This window comes from Carassius gibelio, chromosome B10, assembly GCF_023724105.1.
Source record: "Carassius gibelio isolate Cgi1373 ecotype wild population from Czech Republic chromosome B10, carGib1.2-hapl.c, whole genome shotgun sequence".
In the NCBI taxonomy this organism is placed as follows: domain Eukaryota; kingdom Metazoa; phylum Chordata; class Actinopteri; order Cypriniformes; family Cyprinidae; genus Carassius; species Carassius gibelio.
This window is the reverse complement of record NC_068405.1, coordinates 21016923-21043339: the sequence shown is the minus strand read 5'-3', so window position 1 is coordinate 21043339 and position 26417 is coordinate 21016923. Positions and strand designations below refer to the sequence as shown.

Sequence of the window (26417 nt, the reverse complement as noted above, 5' to 3'; positions counted from 1 at the left end):
TCGGTGTGTTTTGTCTATTTTGACTAGCTCAGTCACACACAAGTGTATTGTTTTAGTGCTCATACCCTTCACGTCCTGTTACTGACACTGGGGGCACTGCTCGCTCAACACAAAGAGCCCTTGTTTCTGTCTCTTTCTAGGGGACTAGGTTTGCTAATCTGGCCAGTGAGGTCATTCCCTGCCGCTCACTGACAGAACAGTCACTATTTCAGCCTGACGTTCTGAAGGGGACCTTATCAACGACTACTTGTCTTTAAATCATTGTACTTTATCTTTACTGGTAACAACTAAGATAATGTAATATAACAAGAAATATTAGACGCTTTTACCTTGAGACCTTGCGTTGTTCTCACTTCTGTCCCCAGGACATCTTAACATGCCTGTTTTCCCTGGGATTCTCCAATGCAGTGTTTATCCAATTTCATTCAGCTATCATCCCGTTTAAATGTTTTTTCATATTTCTACTGTATTTTTAAACGTTCTATTTTTAAAAAATATATATGTATGTTTGCTACATTCGCAAAACTCCCATAATTTGTATGGCCATTTGTATTATAATAATTGATAATTTTGTAACGCTACATTTTAATATTTTAATATATAATAATATTTTAATATTTTAAATTCCAAAAGACACATTTTCAACATAATATTGCAACATCTGGATCTTCTGAAGGCAATACAATGACTGAAAGCATGTGGTCTTATTTTCTTTTCTGTATATTTGATGATATTGTAAAGGTGGCTGGAAATAAACTATCCTGTTACCTAAATATGTAATATATGCTATTTGTTTATTTTAATACAAATCTTTGGTGGATCACTATAATTCGCTGAATATTCTGATAATATCAGCATTTACTCCATGTGGCTTGATTTTATGTATTTGCTCATTTTATCCTAAAATCTCAATCCTGTTACTTTCACTCCTGTTACTCATATCATATAACCTATAGCTACTTGTATATAGTTACTGAGTAAAAGTAACAGGAGTGAGTAGTGTCATCAGATTTATTATAATTATTAGGCTGCATCCATATTAATCAAGATAAATTTGAAAATTTGTCTTTTTCCTCAACATTTTGGCCTTTCTATCAACACTGACACAATGTTTTTGCACAGAGAAAACATATGGTTGTTTCTGCATTGTTGTTTTCTATTACATTCCTGCAAGTATGACAGAAAATGTACTTGAAATTTCTGTCCTGTGTCAATTATGTATTAGAATGGTGTTTGAGTGTAATAAGAAAATAATATCCACAGAAAAAACTGATATTTAAGTTTACGTTTTTTATATATATAAATTGTAATTTAATATTTGAAATTAGTTTTATAATTTAAAGCTGAAGTAGGTAACTTTTGTAAAAATGTATTTGTGAAACCTGTCATTATGTCCTGACAGTAGAATATGAGACAGATAATCTGTGAAAAAATCAAGCTCCTCTGGCCCCTCCCAGTGGTTCTATTGCCATTTGCAGAAATTCATCCGCTCCCGGTAAGAAATAACCAATCAGAGCTGCGGTCCGTAACTTTTTTTTGTGTTCAAGATTTACAAAATGTATATAATAAGCGAGTACACCATGAATCCATTTTCCAAACCGTGTATTTAGCCTGTCCTGAATCACTAGGGTGCACCTATAATAAGTGTTTATATTCGGACTATTTTAGATTGCTTCGGGGGTACCGCGGCGGAGCAACCCAGCACCTTTGTGATTCTTCATAGACATACACAGAGAGAAGTAGTTCCGGCTACGATGTCCTTCCGCAAGACGCAAGCAGTTCTGTTTATTAACCTCTAGAGCAGGGATCCTCAAATCTGGACCTCGAGATCCACCTTCCTGCCGAGTTTGGCTCGAACCTTAATCAAACACACCTGAGCATGCTAATCACTGTCTTTGGGATCATTAGAAAATCACAGGCAGGTGACTTTGATCAGGGTTGGAGCCAAACTCTGCAGTGCATTGGACCTCCAGGGCAAGATTTGAGGAAGGGGGCTCTAGAGTGTCAAAAGTTACCGACTGCAGCTTTAATATATATATATATATATATATATATATATATATATATATATATATATATATATATATATATATATATATAAGAAATAGTAATAAATATACAAAAAAATTAAGGAATCAATTTGTTTTTGTGGAACTGATGACAGAATTATTATAATTTTTGCAAATAGAAACTAAATAAATTACAACTAATAGCTGAATCTTACAAATTATATCTGAAAGTCTTTACTAACAGTAAAGAGTAAACATATAAATAGAACTATGAGTAATGTAAGCCAGTATGTAGGGCAGATGGAGAGACCCCAGTGTGGTTTAGACTTCCTACTGACAAAAATATGTGAAGTTATTAATCGTAATTAAAACTCACATTTGGAATTCTGCTCATGCTGACTCTGTACACAGGAACTCATCTTGAGAAAACATTCAGATCAATAAACTTTACATAAAAGTGAGACACGATTAAAAGATTAGTTCCAAGACAAGGCAGTTGAAAAAAAATCCTTTATTTTTCCATGATCTTTTTTTCATACATTTGTGGTATAATAAATAGACGGGCTAAAGGTCAATTTCGCCAATCTCCCTTGCCATTTTTGAATGATAATGCTTTTCCCCCACACTGCAAACAGATTTTCATAGAATTTACAACCGAAAATAAAAAATAAAGCTTGACACAAGCTGAAAATACTGCCAGCAGCTCTCTGTACTCACTGTCAGACAGACCTTCCTGAGCTGTGACGCTGTAGCAAATCCTCAGGAACAAAAATATATATATATTTATATTTATATATTCACAGTTAAAGTATTTACACATAAGAATCCAAAGGAAAATGGGCAGGAAAAAAAAAGACGTTTCTACAAGAAACAATCTTTCAAAAGGAAGTACAAATCTGTTTTATGTACAAGATGCATCATTTTCTTTAAATTAGCCATTCAACCCTCTTTTTCATATAATGATCCCTGAAAAATATTAATTTTAAATACTCCATTTGTCGCTCATAAAAGCAGAATGATGCATTATCGCTCCCCATTGTGATTTTAAAAAAAAGTCTCATTCCTCAATACAAACCATTATTATCCTGTACAATATAAACATATTTAAAAATAAAAACAACAAAAAGCTGGGAGACCTTACCCTGTGAGTGAACTAATGTAAAGGACACGTTTCATAGCTTGGTCTTGTGAGTGCCATTTGTCTTGATGGGGGTTGGAAGCCTCTAGTGCATTTATTAACATAACCAAATCACAAAAGAAAAGCAAGTGACCACGCTGCCTTGCAGATCAGAAAGTCTTCTGCTCTCAAAGGGAAATTTGGCTGAATGAGGCTGTAATAGCTTTTCAAACTTTCTGATGATTAAATACTGAGCAAAATGCAGAAGGACCTCAAAAGGGTCACCCAAAGTACCAGTGAACGTAGGTCATTCGTACAAAAACACACACATAGGAGGAGATGAATGGAAGAGGGTTCGCCTTTGGAGTTTTGACACATTAAAGTTCAAATTTGGCACTGCATTCGACTTGAACTTGATTTTCTGGGTCCACTGCTGACGTTTTCAGGTTGACATACCTAATACTCCAGGGTCTGATATCCTAAACATTCGTGCATCTACTTAGATTAGATTTATTAGTGGAATTGGTGCCTAGCCAACCTTTTTGATAAGCTTCAGTGCTGTGCACCAGTTACCGCACTCACAGAGAACTCCTAATACTATGAAAACCCATGCTGAAACCAGTGCAGGTGGATTTCGATTCTTAAAGTGAACCGGTGGAGAAAATCCGGGACATACGTTTGCAGAATAGCAGCAACATATTGGTGAGATTTGCTCCGTAATAGAAAATTCAGCACTAGTGCCTGAATATGCATGAAGCCAATTGGACCTCTGCATGTTCATCTGCTGAAATAGTGAGCTGACATGCCAAACACAGAGTTAATACTAAGCTGTACAGCTTTAAAGTGGAATCTGACTGAAAACAAGCAGCTCTCTGCCTTTACACCTTATAAAAGCTAGAGGGCAGCAAACACACTCAAATCCAAAGATCACAGAGATGTTGTAAAAATGGCTTGAATAAATGAAAGAATAAAGTGTAGTGTATTGTTAGTTTTGCTTTTGATCCTTTAAAAAAGGTCCAATCCGTAGGTGCCACATGCAGCGCTGGCTGAAATATCCTAGGAGCGTTTCGCTTTGTGTAAATTTGCCTGAGCTGTGGATCTTTTCTACTGATTTGTTTTGTGGCCGGCGCAGGTGTGCTTTTGTTGAATGTTCTGCAAATTGAAGACAACTGACCCAATTCCCCCAACAATGGTTAGTGTCACGATGAATTCTAAACCTTGTGGGCTTGTTACAGTGAAGTCCGACAAAAAACTGAACTTCATACAAGTTGGGCTGGAAGGACAAAGACAAAAAAACCTGACCAAAGCTTTTTTTTTTACTTTTGTGCATGTGGGACAGATGTGAGCAGCTTAAAGTGTTTCGGGTCCGAGTTCAGGGACGGGGAGGTCTCTCCATAACTAAACCGCAGAGGAAAAGGGGACTAACGAGGAGCCGGAAGTCCACGGCAAGGGCAAACTGCGCCAAATGGGCAGACCGTGAAGTGAGTGCCCAAACATTTAGGGGACAAACTAAGTCCATTTCCATAGAGGTCTATGGAAGAGTGGTAGAAAACTCATTTTTTATGCTTGAAAGAGCACCTGTAATTCGTAAACAATCATGAAAAAGTACAATAATCAAGTCCCAGACACTTAGCTGCACGATATATCCAGTGGATGTGTTGTATTTCACCCACTATTTCCTCTGTAGATCCAGAAGACGGGGTGTCTGGGCTTGTTGTTGGGCAGTGCATGGTTTTTAAGAAAGTTTTCACCTATCCACTGGGGTTAATTTAAGGTTCCCCTGCAGTTCTCTGCACCACAGAGGCACGGTATCTTTTCATCCTCGATGGGGAACTTGTAGTCGTAGGTGATCTCCTCGTTAACATTTATTGGCTGCCGGGAGTAGATGACGATCTTTTTCTGCGACTCCACAGTGATGACCTTGGCATAACAGTTTGGCTGCAAAACACAAGCAGACATCATCAGTATGGTTTTCGACTTCAAAATGATCTTTTGTAAACACAACGTATAAGCAAACTAACATTGCAACTGTGATTGATAAAGCGGGCGAAGTTGCCACATTTGGTTGCGTCTATAATGGTATCATGATCCACACGGAACATGTAGCTACTGCCGATGCCTTCTTCCTCGTAGCGCTTCTCTCTCATGTCTGCGATAACCTGCAGATGGAGACGAGACAGTTAGAAACAGACTGGCCAACCAGCAAGGATGCTGAAAGCTTGGGTGGCATCACGCTCACCTGTCGGATATTCTGGCCGACATATTCGATAACCATCTCATCGGCAGCAATAGGTTCCATGGCGAACAATCCCCAGTCATGAATGTGACTTCTACAGAACCGGATCTTCTTTTTACGGAACTGTGGAGAATTTTTGACTTGTTAGATATTTTGATTGGTGATGTTGAGCAAGATATAAATAGCTGGGTTTCGTTTGTCCTACCTTGAGCTGGTTGAATTTGAGGAGGTCACTGTCGCAGCTGAAGGACGACAGCAGCCGGCGCTGTTCAGAACGTCGCTCTGAACCTGCCCTAGTGGACACTTGGGGCTGTGCTGGAATACTCTTCCCCTGTGAGAAATCACACACAAACATTGTGGATACTTCATTAAGCTGAATTGCTCAAGGCCCTGATGTTGATTTTTAGTTAACTCTACTATATTTCAGCACTGCGGCCCACCTGAGTGTCCACATCGGGCTCCTCAGACTGCAGGCGTGAGCTATTCAGGTACTTCATTTTGTCTATCTTGTCGATTTTGTAATAGCCTTCGCTGCGGGCGCAGCCGGTGACATGGTCGCGTATACCGTCCTCTTTCCGCTTCTTTTTCAGTCCTGATGTGCTGCCCATGTTGGTAGGTTCAGAGGAGTCAAGGAGTCTTTCTTTACATCAACAGATATATCTCCACATAACAGGTATGCAAATACTAGCAATTAATTTTAGTGGACGTAATTATTTTGTTACAACAATACTGTCAACAAGTAAGATAATTCCAAAAATGTGAATACTGGGGTTCTATTTGAGATCTCACATCAACCGATGAACAGCAATTCAATTGCACTATTCCATTTTTACCCACTAGGGCCCACTTCCTCAAATCTTGCCCTGGAGGTCCAGTGCACGGCAGAGTTTAGCTCCAACCCTAATCAAAGTCACCTGCCTGGGATTTTCTAATAATCACAAGACATTGAATGGCATTGATTAGCATGTTCAGGTGTGTTTGATTAGGGTTAGAGCTAATCTGCAGGAAAGTGGATCTCGAGGTCCAGATTTGAAGATCATTGCACTAGGGTATAATTTCTAAATTGCAAAAGGAACTAAATGACTTCACCCAGCACTCCCCCAAATCTTTTTTTTCCCCTGCCACTAGGGAAGCAGATGCTACCCACAGCCACTTTAAAAGGATTTTACACTTAAAGTCCACATTACCGTATTTTCCGGACTATAAGTCACACTTTTTTTCATAGTTTGGCTGGTCCTGCTACTTATAGTCAGGTGCGACTTATTTATCAAAATTAACTTGACATGAACTGAGAGAAATTAACCAAGAGAAAACATTACCGTCTCCAGCCGCGACAGGGCGCTCTATGCTGCTCAGTGCTCCTGTAGTCTACACTGAAGACATAGAGCACCCTCTCGCGGCTGTAGACGGTAATGTTTCTCTTGGTTCTTGTTTCTATATAAATTCGATTTACAGTCCAGTGTGACTTATATATGTTTTTGTCCTCGTCATGACATATTTATGGACTGATGCGACTTATACTTAGGTGCGACTTATAGTCCGAAAAATACGGTAATAAAAGACAATGGATTTTTATTAATGCTAATTCGCACATTTACATTTTAGCAGTAAAGGATATGAGGATGGTGGACCCAGAGGGTGTCGTTGAGCCAGTCGTTGCCATTGTCCTGCTGCAGCATCTTGTCGTAAGTTATTTTCAGGTAGCGGATGTCCTCCTCATCAATGCCATCATTCCAGATGTCATACAAGATGGTCATCTCCTCAAAATCTGAGCGGGGTAGGAAGCTGGGGCGGTGCGGTGATGTCACAGGAGAATGCATGGACAACAACAACTCTTGCCAGCCCCGCCTCTGTCTGCGCGTCTTCTGAACAGGTTCCTCGACGTAAGACAACCTGTCTTCCGCCTCAGGTATGACCGTCTGGGTTTGGTTTTCATCTTCCTCCAATGCTGTGGAGTCACCATCTTCTCTTTTGAAGGTCTCTGAAGGGTGGTCTGGGTACAGATCTTTTACTGGTAGATCTGGAGGGGAAGAGGCCACCATTGGATCTGGAGGCTCTTCAGAATCTGGAGGGGTCGCCACAGGTATCGTTTTAGACTTGGGGCGTCCTGGTTTCTTCCTGCTTGAAGTAGTATCTAAGGGCACAGGAACATCTATCATTGGAACAGGAAGGTCTTTTGGAGCAGCAGGAAAGGAAGTCTCAACAGAAGTAGGAGAGGAGCCTTGGGGAGGCAGAGGTGGCTCCTGAAGTGAAGCAGCAGGAAGGGGAGGACCAGGGAGTGGGGAAGAAACGGCATTGTTAGGCAGAAGGATGGCCTGGGGAGAGGCGCTGAGTAGAGGCTCTTTAAAGAGAGACTTCTCCTCCAAGCTCTCAGACGAGGCCTTCCTGTGAATGGGAAGGCCTGCAGATAAAGCAGCAGAGTCAGAGAAAGCTGGGGTGAAAGTAAAATCTCTACCCGGAGTCCGAGGGATACCAGCGCTGAGGACAGGGGATTGAGCGGGGTAAGAGAAAGGGCTGCCGAGAATATGCGGCGAGCTCAAGCTGTTACCTGTTAGTGGCGTGTCGCTACCTGGTGTGACTGGAACCGTATCAGTGCTCTGAGACTTGCTCAAACCCCGGGGTCTGTCCATAAGATCTCTCCCGGGTGTGCGTGGGATGTCTTCTTCCGTAGGCAACCGCCCACGGACAGGCATATCCGGCAAAGCTTCAGGAAGCGGCAGAAGGGATCGAGCTTCAAGAGCATGATTGGGGGGAAGTGGAAGGTGCATTGAGGGCGTAGGGAGAGAACAAGGGATTGCAGCCTCTGATTCTAGGGGAACCGGGCCATCACGACCAGGGGTACGGGGAAAGTCCTCTGCAGGTCTCTTTGGTTGGGTGTCCTGATCACTGTCTGGAAACGAACCTGTTGGGGTGGGTGGCCGCAAGCTACCAACATCCTCCAGGGTGGCTTCAGCTTTGGGCACTGGAATACTGACAGCCAAATCAACGTCTGGTTCATCAGCTGAAAATAGACGACAACCAATCAGGATCTGTCTTTAACACAGAATACTCATCTGCTACAGGAACATCAAGTTAAACAAGAATCAAGGCTCTGACCTGGCAATCCTTTGGGAGATGGAGGCCACACGTCTTCAACTCCAGACTTGATTGAGCTCACCACAGTATGTTTGTGATCGATCTCTGCCTCATCTAATGCTTCCAGCCTGCCCAACTCATTTGGTTCCTCTTCTGGTGGTGGTCCTGTGGGGGTACTAGGAGCTTTTACATCAACATCCTCCTCTTCAGAAGACGAGGATGAGGAAGATGAGGATGTCGATGAGGTTTGTGCATCGTCTTCATCTTCATCCTCAATTGCCACTGCCTGCTCTTCTTCTTCTTCTTCTTCCTCCCCTGAACTCGATTCGTAGTCAGATGAGCTCTCGCTCCCAGAAGAATCAGAATCAGATTTGGAAGAGGAAGATGAGCTAGAAGATTCTGAAAAAAAAAAAAATTGAAATCACTACTTCAGGTCAAATACAGTGACCACAAGGGCACAATATTAATCAAACTTTTGCCATTACCGTCATCTGATGAGTCCGATGATTCACTCTCACTGGAGTCTGATTTGCTCTTCTTTTCCTCATCTTCCTCCATTTCCTAAAAAGGCATGTTTTTGTTAGGCCCAAATAAGTGTTCTATATAGAGCCTGATAACTACACTTGATTAAGGTTTATTAAGAAGTATTGTGGATAGGTTCTCACCGTGCCAGAGGTCAACCTCTCAGAGACATCCTCCACTGGCTCTTCTTCATGGTCTGAAAGCGATGACTCCTCTTTGCCAGAGGTTTCCTCCTCCTCACCTTCGCTGTCCAGCTCTAGAGGTCTGGCTGGTCTTCGCTTGGCAGAAGAACCACTTACATCTGCTCTGGAACCGTCCATGCGAAGATCTGTTCTTTCTGACTCAGAGAACAAACCTTACCAAGTTAGTTTACAAAAATGGCATGAAATCATATAAAGATTTTACATTACATTTACGCATTTAGCAGATACTTTTATCTATCCAAAGCAACTAACAGTGCATTCAAGCTACACATTTTTTTAATTAGTATGTGATAAAAAAAAAAAGCATTGTCACTTTAAAACCAACAGTTGGAATAAGTTTTTCAAGATTTAGTTTAAAGTTCAGAAATATGATTAACTGGGCAAGTATGTCAATCACACACCTTCATCTTCCAGCTCATCATCAACAGGTGTGGATGGACGTAACCTCTTATTGTCATTGGTAGATGTTGGCTCAGGCGGCTGTTTCCTCTTAACCTGCAAACAAACGAGTAGAAATTGATAATGAGCAACTGTAACAGTACAACAGCAAACTAACAAAAACACAGGATGGTAGTTTGGTACCTTGAAGGATGGTAATCGGATGGCACCGAGCAGGCCTATGCCGAGTCCCATTCCCTCGAAGCCCAGACCCTCAACCTTGGTCCAGTTTTCCAGTAAGCTAGAGGATATAGTCTCTTTGGGTTTGGCCCGTTCTTTTTCCTCATCTTTGATCTCACCTGTCTTCACAGGTGTGAGCGCAGCCTGCAGGTGCAGAAACATGACAGCAGGTAATTCTGTTAGTATAATTACATGACGTCAAATTTGAAAATGTAATAAACTTACATTTCATTTAGAGCAAGAGTACAGAAGTTAAGGATATTTTTAACTGTTGTATACTATCCCCTCCAGAGCACCAACATATTAAATATCAATTTATTTATCCATCCCAGGAAGGTTTTGGGAAATGTATGAACATTATTATATTAACGTATTATATTATAAAAAATATTGACATGTCCAAAATTGTCAATTTCATTTTGCATGTCAGTGCAGTTCAGCAACCTTTAGGATGAATGTATGAGTGTTGAACAAGAAGTCATTTAAAGGGAACAATATTTATGGAAGTTACTTAACTTGACGGTGATTTTGTATCTGGCACAACTAAATAGCTTGAAAACCAAATTGGCTGCAGGTGTTATTATTCATTTCCAGAAGTATTTACATACTGAGCAACAGGGATCATGCGACATTTAAAACAGGTCAGGGTTTACCTTAGCCGAACGCTCCTGTTTGTCCCACCACTCATCAAATGCCCTGAAGGCCACCACCTCCACCATCTTTCGGTTGAGATCTCTTTTCATGATGGCCTTCAGCTCCTTGACGATAACCATAAGAACTCCATCCACAGTGGCTTTGTGTGGGTCTTCCTTTTGGAGCTCATAGCCTGGAGGGGGAACAGCAGGGTTGAACTTGGGCATGTTGGGTAGGGGCCAGGGTTGCCCATGACCTACAGTGCCTGCAGGTGCACCAACCATAGACAGAGGCGGATACGGGCCACCATACTGCATGGCTGCGGCGGCAGCGGCACCAGCACTTGCAGCAGCCCCGCTGATGAAGTGAGGGTAAGGGTACGACCGCTGGCTCTGTGCCATGCGGCTTAACATCTGAGTTTGCATCTGGAAGGACATGTGAACACTGCCCCACTGTGATAAGGAGCTCATCAGGTCCATCTGCATAATGGGCATCATGCCATGGGGATAAGGGTGCAATGGGTGTAGCATCGGATGGGGGCCAGCCAGGTGCGTAACAGTTGTAAGATGATGTGGCGGTAGTGGGAAGCCAGCCTGTGGATGGGGCAGTGGGGGGAACCCTGGGGGGGGCATGGGAATGGTCTGCATCGGAGACATCGCAGAGTTGACCACAATGTTTTTGGCACAGTCCCCGCTAGTGATCGGTGTGCCAGGCATCTCATCATCAGAAATCTCCATGTCTTCACCTGACGACTGATGGCCCTGCGGTTATAAAAAAATATACATAAAAATATCTACTGCATTAGAGCACTACTAATAATTTACAAAGCTAAGCCGGTGAACACTTATCTATTGGCCTATATTGCCTTTGGTTTAACAACTCCTGTGCAGCTACGAAAATATCAATTTTGTATTTATTTTTCTCTTTTTTAACTTGATCTAGACATAGAATTTTAATGAAGTTCTATTGCTTTAGTGAGCATAATGATGGGCCAGATTCACAAACATCTTAAGAAATAAATTAATGAATCTGGCTCAAAATTATATGGCAATATTGATGCCATCCTTAACTATGCTGGAGCTGATGGAACTTGCTGCTTTGGCAAGGGGCAGGGCAGTACTGAAACACAGTCTAAGCTGTTTGCCAATCACAACGCACTGGGACAGATAACCAATCACAACACATTTCATTTTTCGGAAGGCGGGCCTTCATCAAACCTGGAACTAATCGAGCTGTTTATGCAAGGCTGTGGTACACCCCCAAAACAAAATAAAGACTTTGTAAAAGAGCATAATAGCACCCCTTTAAAGATCTTAAAACTAGTGTGCAAAACTCACAAGTGCATGTGGGGCCCCTTTTCAATAGGATTGGGATCATAAATCAGATCATCTAGAAAAGTATTATCATACCTCTGTTCAACAAACTGCATGACTTGTTTACAGCACAAATGATACGAGACTAAAATTTGCACCAGAATTATATTTTTAGTGTTAAAGTCTAATTAAATCACTAACCCAAAGCAATAGTAATGATATTGTCTTGAAACAATCATTGTAAATGGCTTGAATGTAGGAATCCAAATGACACCGCACTTGTTGAACGATAGTTTTAGAGATTCAGTAAGAACAGCACTATCCTGATGGTCCAGCTTTCAAGAAGGAAGTGAAGCACAAAAGTGAGCTAACGGCTGTTCATTGTTTCTCAAGTTGAACTGCGTGTAAGAGGAAATGAAAGTGTGTTGCACTTAGGCGGCATTCACAGTAGGATCATATTTCATGGGTTTGCCTTACAGAGCTAGGGGCTGTAATGCAAACAAGTATATTTACAAGAGGAAGCCTCATTAGGCACTGAACATTTATGTCCTTACTGCAGATGCCCAATATTCACACATTTTTCTATGGAAAGCCTATTTGGTACAGATTAACATGTAGGACTTAAACTGTGCCAGGCTAAACTCTCTATTTTTCATGCTGCTGAAATGTCACCAAAGGGTTGCGTTGCAAAATCTCAAGTAAACAAGGAAATAAGCAGTAATGCCAAGAAGTCTCCTGGCTAGACCTATGGGTTTAAATAAGCACTGCACACTGAGATCTAAATTAAATATAAAAAACAAAAAAACTTGGTTTAAAACTCTAAAGAAAAAAATTCAAAAGCATGTTTTGCAGCCAGATTGCACTATTTCTTCTACTGCTAAAATGTGAAACAAAAGGGAAAGTAAAGAGCCTCTTTAAAGGAAGATGAGTGTGGTTTCTTCTGGGTCCTCAAACCCTCCATACAGCAACTCTTAATATCATTTTTTAACACCACATCAGAAGCCTTTGAGTAGTTTAGATACATTACAAACTACCGGTAATAGCAAAAAGCAGCAAACTCCACTAAACCGATTTAGAGGGCAATATCTTAAAACACTTAGAGCATATAACATTTTGCTACAAAAAAAGGCAAAAATATGTGATTTAATCAGTTTCAAAAACTGAAAAAAATATTACAAATAAGTCCATTCCATTTCAACAAACTGAATCAATACTCCAAACAGGGAATATTTCAGAAGAACTGTTTGTGCAGCTGCAAACTGAACTAAACTGAATCAACACTGAACTAAATCGAACTGAATAATGACACTGTTGTCTGTTATTTAGAGGTGATTTCAAACTAAAATGGTATATAAATAACTCTGCAACCTTTATACTATTACTTTCTTTTTTTTAATACTTTAAAGTGTCTTCCAAACAACCTGTATTATTTAAAGCACTATATAAATAAATTTGATTTGACATTAAAGTTCAGCAAAGAGGGATCATATCGCAGGTCTTACCGTGTCCATTTTGTCAACAGGCGTCCGTGGTTCTCCTGCACCATTTTTACTGTGCATGTTGGAGGGCGACATGGACCTAGAGTTTGTCAACAGGGAAGCAGTACCACGAATAGGTTCATCATCGTCTGAATCAGGAAGCGGCGTTGGGCTGATGTCCTCCAGGCCTGTGCTTGCAGGCCGCGAGGGCCGCTGGGGTGGAATAGGGGAGAGCTGAGAGGACGAGGAGGAGATCGGACTGCCGTCCATGCGAACCTCGACATCCGAGTCTCCGCGCTCGTTCAGGAAGGGCTTCAGAAGCATTTCTATGCGCGAGTCCAAGCTGTTGCGCTCTGAGTCCTGGGTCGGGGTGCCGAGTGACGGGCAGGGCTCCGGCGTGGAGGGGGGAGGTGTGGCTGGTCGGGCTTCTGGAGCAGGGGGTGGCGGCTCAGGGGTTGGTGGTGTTGCGGGCCTGTCTCTGACGGGCATGAAGTCGGTGCTGGGGGGTGGCGGGGCTTGAGGTGGTTTCCTATAATCCACTTCCCGCTGAACAGGCTGGTGGAAAGAGGGTTCTGTGTACACTGGGGGCATTGGGGGCTGATAAGGAGAGAAAGCATTCTTGAAATTTCCACTGGCTGGTGGCGGCGGGGTGTGCGCAAAAGCAGGCGACGGTGGCTCGGGGGGCTGATGTTGCTTAAAACTGGGTGGTTGCTCTGCATTGCCACGATGTGCCCCTCCTCCTGTACCGTGGACGTAGTGCCTCTCTGGTCTTCGGTTGTAGGCATCCTGGAATTTGGTTTCATGCCGTCTCGACTTGTAGCCTCCCGAGGACTCAGCACGGTTCGACTGGAACGCCGGAGTGCCCTGCCTGCTGGAATAGCTGGAGTCCTGAGAGAACGGGGTGCCTGATGGACGCGGGGTGTGTGGGGTACCCTGGGACTGTGGCGTATCCTGCCTTAGACTGGAGTAGGCCGTATCCAGGGACATGGGGGTGTTGGTGCCCCCTGGCGTGGCTGTGCCTATGACTGCAGAAGAACTGCCTTCGGACAGTCTCCGCAAGGGCTGTGGACATAAAAGCAAGACCAAGTTAAACACATATCAGAATTTCTCAAAGCAACTTTTTCATAAAAATAAAAAAAGAAATCACTCCTCTGGACTTTCTAATGGCATTAACAATTAACATGCTAATCGAATACACTATATAAATATCAGTTAATGGCACTCTCTGTTTTCATGTGGCACCTTTGTCTGATAATAACAGAAATGCTCATAACTGAAGTTGTAGTAGTGTGTAGCTCTCTGCTGGTAGCAGTTATGTGCATTTCAGTCAGTGTTGATCTGTTAAACTGAATTAGAAATGAAGAGGTTTCTGCTAGAGAGGGAGAGCATTTATACAGTGTGCTGGTGTAAAATACCTTTTGTATTAAAATTATTTGTTAACTAATAGGTTAAAATTAAAACTGATTTATTTGTCATGAAAAAAATTATAAAAAGCTCAAAACTCCTGCATTTTATACAGTGTGCTGGGGTAAAATACTTTTTGTACTTGAAGTGGTAAATAAAAGATTCAAACATTTTAAATGCATTTAATTATTATTATTCAATATCTCAATACTGCACATTACAACATTATTAAATGTACATAAGAATAATAATCTATGATTTTAAGAAATACATAATGAGCATTTGAAGTTAAAAGAAACTATTAAATAAATAAACTTTTGTTTTTGTTCTGAATCAAATAATTGTTTTTGAACCAGTCTGAACAAACCAGCTGCCTAAAGCTACTTTGATATTGGCGTTCTTCATGCAGCTGTAAATAAAAATAATAACTTTTTGTTTTGTAGTACAATCTTTCAATAATTAATGGCACAAGTAATAGCATAATTTGGTTTGGTTTTGGTTTTTACCAGCAGGGCTTCAGCCAAGCTGCGTGGAGAAACTTCACAGGCCTCTTCACCACCAACTGGAAGAGTGAGCGGAGTATAACTTCCATTGATCAGACGCTGGAAGTACCTTTGGCGATTTTCACCTGAACAGACAGATGAGAATGCACATGAAATACAATGTGGGCTACATCTAAAGGACACACACATTATATCTAGAAGTTGCATTAAAATCTAAGAAAGAAAGAAAAAGTATGCAATTGCAATTTGCATACATTATATTATCCAATAAATTGTACATTTTATTGTTGCATTTTCTGTTTTTGTTGTTGTCATGAAAACATAACAGAAAAAATAATTTCATTGTCAATCTTCATAGAAATGTGCTTTTGCCAAATACTATTTCATTTTGTTACGTTTTCAGTTTCAGTACATATTAAGCTTTTGTTGTTGACACAAAAACATGACATAAAAAAATCACTTCAGTGTAAATTCTATTGGCTAGTAATCTAACTTGAAAAGAAAATTACTAAAAACAAGTCTGTAAAATGTTATATAATTTGTATGTTAAAAATATTAAAACATAAATGCAGTAACGTTATACATAAATGCAGTATACATATATGCGCAACCATTTATATACATAGACATCATCTATATATACACATCAAGTAAGAAAATGACAGTATAATGCATGAAATGCATGCACTTTCTATTCATGTCACTGACGATAACAGATGAAACGGTACTGTCTCTTTAAGAGAGGGGAGACCCAATACAGCTGTCATCCTGCTTTCAGGATCTCACTTTTACAAGGTTAAAGAAGATCAGTGTGCATGTCCTTCAGTTAACAGTCCAAACGAAAGGTTTAACATTAATAACATTTTCATTTGCATAACAATAATGTTTTAGTCTGGTTAACCTATATTTTCTAAAACACACAGTTTTCTTTAAAACACGTATATACATGTTTTACTACGGTTAAACAGTTGTTATGTTGCTTCAAACTATAACTAAATATCTAATTAACAGTTACAGCTACGTAAACCGTCAAAGCAAACACATCGGTTAATCCCTCAACCACTGACTCGCAGTTTAGTGGTTACCAAGCAACCAACGTAAATTTTCGCACGTGACTTCATGTCACAAGCAATCTATTCAAATATACAACACAAGCGGTATTTTTGGTGTACGTTACTTCAGACAGATAAGATTCCTCCGATAATACCAAAGCCATAAATGCCCAGTTTAAATGTTTTAACACTTACCTTTAGGGTCCAGCTCTACGTGGATGATGTTGCCCATGACAGACGTGTTGTGCAAGTTCTGCACGGCATCCTTCGCCGCCTTGACGGTTCCGAATACAACTTTAGCAATTCCGAGATGTTTTTTGTTCTTCGGATTGTACAAAATCTCCACCTGCTCAATGTCGCCGAACTTCTTGCACATGTCGCTGAGGAATCCCTCTCTGACGTTGTCGTTGAGTCTGGCGAACGTGACCTCCTTCGGCGGCACGCGACCGATGTAACACTCATCGATCTGAGAAAAAGAACGTTCGTTATCTTACGTCATAGACTTGTTTGAATGAAAGCACGTGTCTTTTAGTATTCTATCTGAAAACAGAACGTTAAATGTTTCTTGTTTCTGAACTCAAACGCAAGCAACACATCAGATTTATAAAGTGTTCCGTGCACGACAAACATTCCGCAGTTGGACACTTAAAAAACAACAACAACAACAACACAAGACAAATGCACACAATGTGTCGTGTCAGGAGGGTGTGTGACTGACTGAACTACCTTAAATTTAGGAACCGGGAGATCAGTCTCCTTGTACTTAGTCCACATTCGACCGATTCTCGGATCTCGAACGCTATCCACGGGTGACATCCCGGGGTTCTGCAAACAAAACCAAAACAAACACATATAAACACTTTACGTAAGGAAGCGCATCAAATCCGGCATGTCACTGTCAACAGAATGAATGCGGGATAACCAGAGCTCGTCTCTCGCTAGTTTAGTTTTAAAACAAGTGGACAGTCGTGAAAGTTTGGCAACGGGGAAACTCTTTGGTGTGCTGTGTCAGGTGTTAACAACGCGACTGATGTTATATCCATTCAGCGCCACGATACACGGCTCGATGGATCCGTTGTAACGGCTCGGTTCGCTCACCGGAAGACTGAAGGTCTGTCCATCGTAGCGATACAGTTTGTGCGATCCCTTTTTCAACGCTGGGTCAATAATCAACTTGTAACTTCTCCAGTGATGACTTCGTTTCTCTCCCGAGCTGCAGATAGGATGGCTGTTCTCCATTCCGTTCGCCAAACCTAACGACGAGATGACAAAAACAGACAGAAATGTATCATAATCCTGACATGGCAAAGGTTGATATTTGCACACAAACAGTACGTTGTAGAAAATGGGGGGGTTTGAAGCGATACCCGAAACAGACATTACAGAGGAAGAAAAAAAAAACAGAAAGCTTACTTGAACTCTGTCTTCTACCGTGATCTTCATTTAGCTTATTTCTTTCTCCGGGTCTGGACATGTTGTGCCCGATCGAGTAGTTTAATATAAAACGGCTAGATCTTCAACGTTTCGCCGATCACATTACATGATTTTAAAGATACTGCCTCCTTTTTGCGAGCCAACACATATTGTGTGCCTCTAGTCTGGGGTTTCTGTCTCTCCCACAATACAGCACTATCCCAACCTCGCGGCACATTCGACACGCGCTTTCGATTTATTGTTTTAAATTCTTAGGGTAAAGCGGTAGTTTTGTGCGGCTGTCAAAAACACATAAAATAGGAGTTATGTGCGATAAATGAATATGAAGTGGAAATATATTGCATTGCTAGCAGGAAAGCGAACGTTTTGAACGCGTTGAATCTGCGCGTTAGATTTACATGGACGTTAAATACAAGATGGACATTGAGGAGCAACGCTGGGGAAGGTTGTTAAAACTGAATTGGGACACGCGCTGGAAGCCCAAATGATTTGGTTTAGAAACGAACTGCGTTTTTTGCTTTTGTTTTTCATTTTAACATTAATAAATATGTCTTAAGCCTTGCATTCAGAATGTGCCTGTAAAATGAACTTTCATGAGGGTTCACCCTATATAAACGAAAATAATAACAATAATAATAGTGTTTAAACATCTAATGTTAGTTTTTGTCTTGTACTGATACTAGTTGTGATACATGTCTCAATCCATTCCACCATTCCCAACATTGTTTGATATTCTGCGGTGCTTGGGCAATTGGCTGGTTAACAGAAGCTCGCTCTCTAGCCAATCAGATTGAAGCACCGAGGTAGATTCAGCTATTAGAAGCACAGCCTTCAGTTCTTCCTACAGAGAGCAGAGAGAAGGCTGAATGCAGGCGCAGCCATTTTCTCCAACATTGGGACTCAATGGTCAAAATGGGTTTCCTTTGTTCCTAAAGGGATCTAAATCTTGATTTCATCAGCCTTTTATGGACTATTTAATACATACAGTGTTTCTGTTTACAGGATCTGAGAAGAAGGAAGATGAAATGTTGGATGATATCCCTTTGACATTTTTAGACTTTTTTTCTCTTTCTGGAAACCATCTTTGTCCCAGCAAACTAGGTCATGGCACACCCATAAAACAGCATTTTATTATTTAGTAAAATGCTACTGAATAAACATCTTGAATTTGATTATAGTATTACTAACTAGACTGAAAAAAAGAGAGAAAGAAAAAAACACATGAAAATTACCAACTGCTTTTAAGGCCCTGTCTTGTTCAGGGCCAAGCATTAATCAATAAGTAAGTTTATCTTTATTGTCTTTGCTTATTTAGCTGCAGAATAAATGTTTTATTGCTAATTAAACTGAGGCATTTTATGTAAACTGAGTTTTTATGTAATTTTAGTGCTCCCTAAGTGTCATTAGTTTTGAGTAAAGCTTTGTCTTCAGAACATTCAGTTGCATGCTGTTCTCTCTCTCTTTTTTTAAATGTCCATTTAAATTGATTGCTTCTCACATTTCAGCAAACAGGCAGGCCATAGAGAAAAAGGACGATTGGCCTTTTGCAAAAATGCTGAATCACAGGTATGATTGATAGGGTTTGTGGTTGTTTTAATGCTCATCCTGGTTGCGCCTCACTTTTTTAAAAAACACAGTAGTACTGGCATCAAAACATATTTTTAAAAGTAAAATGATGTTTAAAAGAAATGTGTGGAATTGACTTTTCTTCTATGACTTTTATATTGGGAATGGTGTATTCCTGATTTTACAATGAAGTGGAAATCCCTTTTTTTCGATTGGTATTTAAGTAAGTGAACACTCACTATATATCTGACCTTGCGCCAAGGGCACACTTTAATTTCATAACACTATTAGTCTCATAACAACGTACAGCACACGTTAGATGTAATGTATAAATATGACTCTAAACAAACAGAATTATCAAAACACTAACACAAATATTTACCTTAACATTTTGTTGAAATAATTCTATCAGGCCTAAACGATGAAGAAACAGGGACGTTTTCATTCCCATCTTCGGATCCTTTAACACTGGCTTTACAGAGGGGGTTGGGTTGCAACGCCTAAAAGGAAGAAAAAACGACAATAACCATGTTTCAGCCGTCGTTTTTCGACATAATTCATCATTAAACACACCAATCTGCGCAGTCTCCAACGAGTGGAGCTGCTGGAAATCTTGAGGCACTTTTAGATATTGCAATATGCAAACAATCCCTCTCTTTCTCTTCCTGAAGACAGAATGACAAGAGAAATCCACTCGCTCTTCATCATTCAGAAGACAGAGAGAAAAAAATCTTTCCGAAGGTAATGGTTTATACGACCTAATTTGAGAAAAAATGATTTGGGACTATTCTGTCCGTTTGTTTTAACATGTAACATTAAAATCATATTTATCTTTCAAGTTTATTTTAATAATACAAGTATTGTTTTTCCTGTGGGGATTTATTATAATTGTCAGGAGGAAAAAAAGCAGATAAAGGTGTAAAAATCATTATTATAGACACCTCTCATTGCTGACCTATGTCCAAAGCGACCTCAGAAATAGCCTGATGTTTAATGGCTTCTCTGCTGCTCTCGTGTTCAACATGGCGTCTTCACAAGGACATCATTGTGGAGAAGAAAGGCTGCCGCCCGCGCCATTGATGGGCGAGGCTGTCGGTCGCTCTTTCAACCGATTCTGCCTTTGTACGTGGCAATCATTGCAAACACAAACTGACAAGATGTGTTCAGAGGGGCTTGCCGTATGAAAAGCGAGGATATTGCACAAAACTCGCAGTAATATCTCTCGTGCGTAAAACGCGCCCTCGACGCTGCTGCGCAAAGCGCTGAAAACCCTGTGGCACAAAAACTCAGCAGTAATCTGAATGTTTGGATGCATGCCACGGGTCCGGGATATGACTGCACCCACCTAACCATTTAAGGTCGGAGAAAGACTCTCAAACACTGTGTGGCATTTCAATCAGCAAGTATAAAGGGAATATCCAGTCCTCTATGCTCTCTCTCGTCCCCCTTTCAAGAACATTCGGTGCAGTTTATTCGCCAGCCATTCAGAGGAACACTTGACGTGATGCATGCAGGATTGCGCACTACTTGTTTCTCAGGTCTTCTGCTGAATATACCACACTGTTGCAACACATACCGGTATGTGGTATGCAGATTTTGCACAATTTATGGCTATGTAATTTTGTATATCTACCTTATTCCACACCTCTATAAATGTGTAGAGAACGGACTTTATAACCCATGCATCTCATCATTGGAATTTGGTCATTGGCTTTTGTTCTTTCTTTCCCTCTTTCCCCTTTCTTTTCTGTGCGTTTGGGGCGACGCCAGCTCCAATTTATCAAGCAGAATGGTGTTGCGCAAGGGAACGCACCATCTGTCTTTCGCTTTTTTAGGATTCACGCTTGTTATTGCATGCACACCAATACGATTTTGTCTCTCTGCCATAGTCAAAAGTAGGACTGATGTCCGAATATTCCTGAAAAAGGGACTGAAGACGTGGTGACCACATCGTTTCCTGACGCCCAAGGCTGAAGTGGGTTACGAGGCCATTTTATGCCACTCATGTTTAATTAGGAAAATCCTCTTAATCTTCGTAACCTGCGAACGCAAGCTGTTTCTAACAACAGGATAGAAGGGTACAAAAGAAATGCAGAGATCTCAGTCGTCACCAGTTTTATCCTCTTTAGTTTTTTTTTTTTTTTTTTTTTTTTTTTTGTTATCCGATATGCAGACGTGTGCGTAAAGCTTCATTTGTTCTCTGGACAGCTGGAGTGGATCCTCGACAAATTTCGACATTCAGCTTCGCCATTAATAATATGAGCAATGTTAACTTTTGTTTAGATCTTGAAAAGTTCATATGTTTTATAGCCTACTATTTAGATTATTTTATATTTTTAGTGTAATTTTTTTGTGGAGACTGGGATATGTCTGGATTTAAGGGGGGTTTAAAGCCAGTAATGTGTGTAAATTCCCTTTAATGTGCCTTTTTAATGTCAATCTAATTATCTACAAGAAATCGGAGGAAATACTTAACAGATCCTGATGATGGTTCGCAAATGCATTTCTCATCGTGTACATTATTTTAGTAGCCTAACGTTTAACTTTTAACACTTTTTAAATCTTTTTTTTTTTTAGAATTGAGATACAAATGATTGTAACATTCAATCATATGGTAAGTACATATACACACAGATGTTGCACTCAATTAACTGCTTTTATGTTGCAATAAATATAACTCTTCTTAAATATAAATGTTTCGACAGATGTTTCGTTTTGTTTGTTTCGGTTTCCTCGAAACGAAGCTGACGTTCTGTTTAGACATGCATTTACATTTGTATTACATTTCGCTGTGTGTGAACTGATTTACAACCCAACCAAACGGGCCCAGGGCGGAAAAACACATCCGTGTAGGCCGCTTTTTGTCCTTCATTAATGGATATTAATGTCCTTTTTATGCACCGTGAAACTTCATATAAATTGTTTTATGAGAACATAGCGGGCTTTTATAATTATTATTTTTTGCTATTTCTCTCCCTTGCCCTGTTTGGAATCAGTAAATGATACCAGTTACGTGACCGAGACAGTCACGACGCCTCCTATCTGTGAGAAATGAGAGGGAAAAACATCAACATTTTTCTAGCTTCTCATTGGCTGTGACGGTGTGGGGGATGCATTAACTGACACCTATTAGTCATTGGTAAAATACATGAAGAAAGGTTGGTTATACTCACAGGAGCTTTAAACAACGGCCTATAGCTGGTACTACAAAGCTTTTGTTGTTTATATGATTATCTCATACCTTTTTATATTTTTATATTTTATTATTTTACTATTATTTATATCTTTTACCTGTATTATTATTTATATTATACTGTATATTTTCAATTTCTTTGTTGTAGTTTATATTTGTTCAGTACCTCTATATTATGTTGGAAAAAAATAAAAATATTGGATGGTACTACATGGTTTAGATTTATTATTTTGCTTTGTATTAAAGACCATACGTTTTCATAATTGTCACTGTTAAGCAGATTAATTATGTACCATCCTAAAAGATTCAGTCATTGAATCATTTAAATAGTGTTTTTTTTTTTTTTTTTTTTTTTTTTTAGATATTCATGAAAACAAAGTCAATTTAAAATCATTTAGGAACACAAAAATGATTAAGGAAATAAAGAATAAAGAGACATGAAATAAAATTTTAATGATGATAACAATATAATGATATATGGTGAATTTTACACACATACACACACACACACTGAGACGTGATTCACAATTCTTATATGGGTTCCTCTCAAAATAATACATGCAAATCTTTTTCAAGTGGGAATTTGAACTAAATCCTTTTGCATTTGACATTGTAACTCTATTCATTTTAATGTTTTTAATAATTCTTACTAATATGCAAGAAAATAATTTTTAAAGAGTGAAATTAAAAAGTAAAATATGTAAATGAAATAATGTCTACATCCATTTTATTTATTTATTTTGTTGTTGTAATTGGCAGATTTATTTACACGTAAACAACTAAAACTATATATAAAAAAAACGTTGTTACCTGAAATATAATGAATGTTAACAAAAATAAAATAAAGTAAAAAATGAAGCTTATTTTATTACAGCTAGTTGGCGAAGCAGCATTTCAAATTTTTTCATTCGGTTTAACTTGATGTCCTGAAATAACCAAAAACTGAAATGAATAGTAATAAAAAGTATAAACGAGGATTAAAATAATAATAAAATAAAAAAACCACAAAGGAACATTCAGAACAAAATTGTAATGAAAACAGGAAATACAAAAATAAAAAAGAATAAAATAAATCTGAATGATACTATCATCAAGGTAGGTAAATCTCTTAGTAATACAAATAATAACACTATTAGATATGTATATTAGTAACAAAGTCACGTTCTTATATAATTCACTTAATTATCAAGAATTTGCTCATTTAATCACTTCAATGGAAACACCATTCAGAGCAACATTCCCATCCTGCTACACCTTCTTGTCAGGGTTGCCAACTCTCACGCATCTGGCGTGACACTCACGTTTGGACTTCAGCGTGAGATTGATGCTGAAAGCGTGAGTGTCATGCCAATTCGTGAGAGTTGGCAACCCTGCCTTGTGTAGACGTGAGAATGTGAGAAATGTGAGAAAGCAGTTTCAATTAACATATATATAGGAAGTAACTCTCCCAAACCAGCTGGAGGGAGTGCCTTCATGTCCCCCCGCCTAGTGATGGTGCAGACCATGTGTGACAGGCAGAGGAAAGAGTCACACATGTTTAACAGCCTCAATTACAGTAACACGCTCTGATCTGCTGGGCTTCTTGAAAACACAGTCACATGGTTTGAAAAGAAAAAAGGCAAGAGGAGGAGGAGGTTGAGACCGGATAGCAGCATGCTTACCTGGCAGACTTTTAGTCTCACGTTAGACTCCCCAATGAATTTACCTGACACTTCTGTGCACTTGGGCACCTGTTGGAGGAACTGAAAGGACATGACACAGAACGGCACTGTGGCCGGCAATGGCACTCAAACTGATTCTCTCAAAATTGTGATCGTCGGAGACGGTGGTTGTGGGAAAACATCACTGCTTATGGTGTACGCCAAAGGAGATTTCCCAGAGGTAAGCTTTTAGATGATGATTAAGCTCAAAATAACAATTCCATGTTGGCAAAGTACAAATTCATGTGCTTGGCTTGACAGTTTTGTGTGTGTGTGTGTGTGTGTGTGTAAGTAAACCAGATTTACATCAGTTGTGAAGATAGTTAAAGAGATATCAGTTTTCAAGAGAAGGACACATTGCAAAATGTATAACAGTCATTTGCACAACATCCTCAGCAAGTTTTTCCACTTCCAGACAGCAATTCTGGTTTCTGTCTACGCCTTAAATGTACTTCAAATGTGTCTTGTTGCAACATGAACTTTTTATGCACTGTCATCAATTATAAGCCTGTATTTGTCTCCTTTTATATTGGTGTTCAACAGAAATATGCTCCATCTGTGTTTGACAAATATGTCACCACTGTATCCTATGGAGGGAAGGATATTCAGCTGAACCTTTACGATACGGCAGGTAAGTGTCTAGATGCCAGACACACCTCAGATTCCAGACGCCCCAGTCTCTTCAGTGACACACTTCATTGATCGAATATTAAGGAAGGAATGTTGAGTTTAATGGGTGTGAGGCCATCAGTAATAGTTTTCATAGCTGTCATCCCTGAGGTCAGGCCGCATGCACACTCATTGCATGATTATCTAAATTGTATTACATTTTTTTTTTACATTTACATTTATTAATTTAGCAGACGCTTTTATCCAAAGCGACTTACAGATGAAGACATTTTCTTTGGCATTGTGTTCAAATTCATTTTAAATAATTCTGCAAGATTTTTTTCTCTTTTTACCAGATTTTTACCTTTGATTATTGACATCCGAGACCTTCATCTATACATTTTTTACAGTATATTACAGTATTTACTTGACATTAATGACATGTTAGCCAATGTGAAATACTCTTATTCTAAGTATCACCCTCCAGTTTTCAATCTGTGGCTTCTTGGGCCAGAATCTGTCTGCGGATGTGGTGCAACATGCTAAAAAGTCACTCCTGAATTTGTAACAGTTGTTCAATTTTTGGATGAATATTGCATGTATTTAAATTTTTTATAATTAATTATTTAAATTCAGTACTTAAATTATCATGTACACTACTGTTGAAAGATTTGGGGTTGGTAAGTGTTTTTACTGAATTTTTTTTTTAATTTTTTTGATTGAGTTGAGTATTTATTGACTAAGGATTTATTAAATGGATCAAAAGTGACAGTAAAGACACCTGTTATGTTATTAAAAAAAATCTATTTCAAATAAATGTTGTTCTTCTGAACTTTCTATTCACAAAAAAATCCTGAAAACAGTATTTTGGTTACCACAAAAATATTAAGTGACACAATATGTTTTTAAGGTTTGATATCTGATCATGTGACACTGAATATGAAGTAATGATGCTGAAAATTCAGCTTTGCATCACCTGAATGTGTTACATTTCAAAATATATTAAAATTTGTCATAATAATATTTAAAAAAATATTACTGTTTGTAGTGTATTTTTGTTAAATAAATACAGCCTTGGTGACCATAAAATACTCCAAACTTTTGAACAGTAGTGTATTTTTGTAAAATGTGCATATCTAAAGATATTATTACGAAAAAAAAATGTTTTGAAGGACCAAATTGGTTGAACATGGGCTCAATATTCAGACATTTCAAAACTGTACAGGATATATTTGTATATATTTTTAGTCTATTTTTCACAGTGAATGTATTGCCAAATTAAATTGTATTAATCCCACTGATTTTATTGGGAATGTTGCAGATTCTTGTATTGATCTAATCCTCATTTATTCACTTACTGACCTCAGTGAACCCCTGACGTCTATGTGACCTGAATTTCTCCATGATAAATCCTTCAAAATGCTTTTTTTCTTGTCTAAATTGAACTGCATCTTCAGTAATCGAGCTGCTTATCAGAGCCACACTGCTGCCTGGACCTTCTCTGCCTCTCAGGAACAGGATGTTGAAGCCAGGATGTGGTTTTCTACCACATCTCAGTTTTTCGTCAAAATACTTTGCTCATAGAATACGACATACAGGAAGATGCTGAATATGATCAGAGGTCTCCACCTCTGACTTGTTTAGAAGCATCCACGCTCCACATAATACAGCATTGTTTTTTAGGTATGAGTGTGATGTAATGATGTCATTTCCTTCTCATCTGTTTACCGACAGGCCAGGAAGACTACGATC

The 26417-nt window shown here is 39.4% G+C and overlaps 2 protein-coding genes across 6 annotated transcripts in view; one reads left to right on the top strand and one right to left on the bottom strand.

The window, feature by feature from the left end:
• Window positions 1-2505: 2505 nt before the first annotated feature.
• Window positions 2506-20952, bottom strand: LOC127966568 (histone-lysine N-methyltransferase SETD1B-A). Of its 5 annotated transcripts, none has more exons than XM_052567668.1 (19): window positions 20105-20952; window positions 19546-19663; window positions 17262-17416; window positions 16890-16988; window positions 16359-16629; window positions 15115-15236; window positions 13229-14266; window positions 10434-11174; window positions 9745-9924; window positions 9564-9657; window positions 9103-9296; window positions 8923-8998; window positions 8459-8836; window positions 6982-8363; window positions 5803-5979; window positions 5568-5693; window positions 5366-5485; window positions 5148-5285; window positions 2506-5064 (listed from the first exon to the last, which is right to left on the bottom strand). In XM_052567668.1, the coding sequence occupies exons 3-19, from the start codon at window positions 17400-17402 to the stop codon at window positions 4891-4893; spliced, it is 5451 nt and encodes a 1816-aa protein (XP_052423628.1). In that variant the 5' UTR covers window positions 17403-17416; window positions 19546-19663; window positions 20105-20952; the 3' UTR covers window positions 2506-4890. The 5 variants fall into 5 exon arrangements, with proteins under 5 accessions (XP_052423628.1, XP_052423630.1, XP_052423629.1 ...); XM_052567670.1 differs by lacking the exons at window positions 19546-19663; window positions 20105-20952 and adding an exon at window positions 17577-17844 and having other exon boundaries at window positions 6982-7496; window positions 8265-8363; XM_052567669.1 differs by lacking the exons at window positions 19546-19663; window positions 20105-20952 and adding an exon at window positions 17577-17843 and having other exon boundaries at window positions 6982-7496; window positions 7911-8363.
• A 2828-nt stretch (window positions 20953-23780) lies between these two features.
• The window catches only part of LOC127966571 (rho-related GTP-binding protein RhoF), a 6217-nt gene continuing 3580 nt past the window's right edge, over window positions 23781-26417 (top strand). The window contains exons 1-3 of the mRNA XM_052567673.1: window positions 23781-24237; window positions 24600-24687; window positions 26400-26417. The exon at window positions 26400-26417 is cut by the window's right edge and continues 92 nt beyond it. Of these exons, the coding sequence (XP_052423633.1) occupies window positions 24109-24237; window positions 24600-24687; window positions 26400-26417 (235 nt within the window). The 5' untranslated portion in view covers window positions 23781-24108. The remainder of the gene's footprint in view (window positions 24238-24599; window positions 24688-26399) is intronic.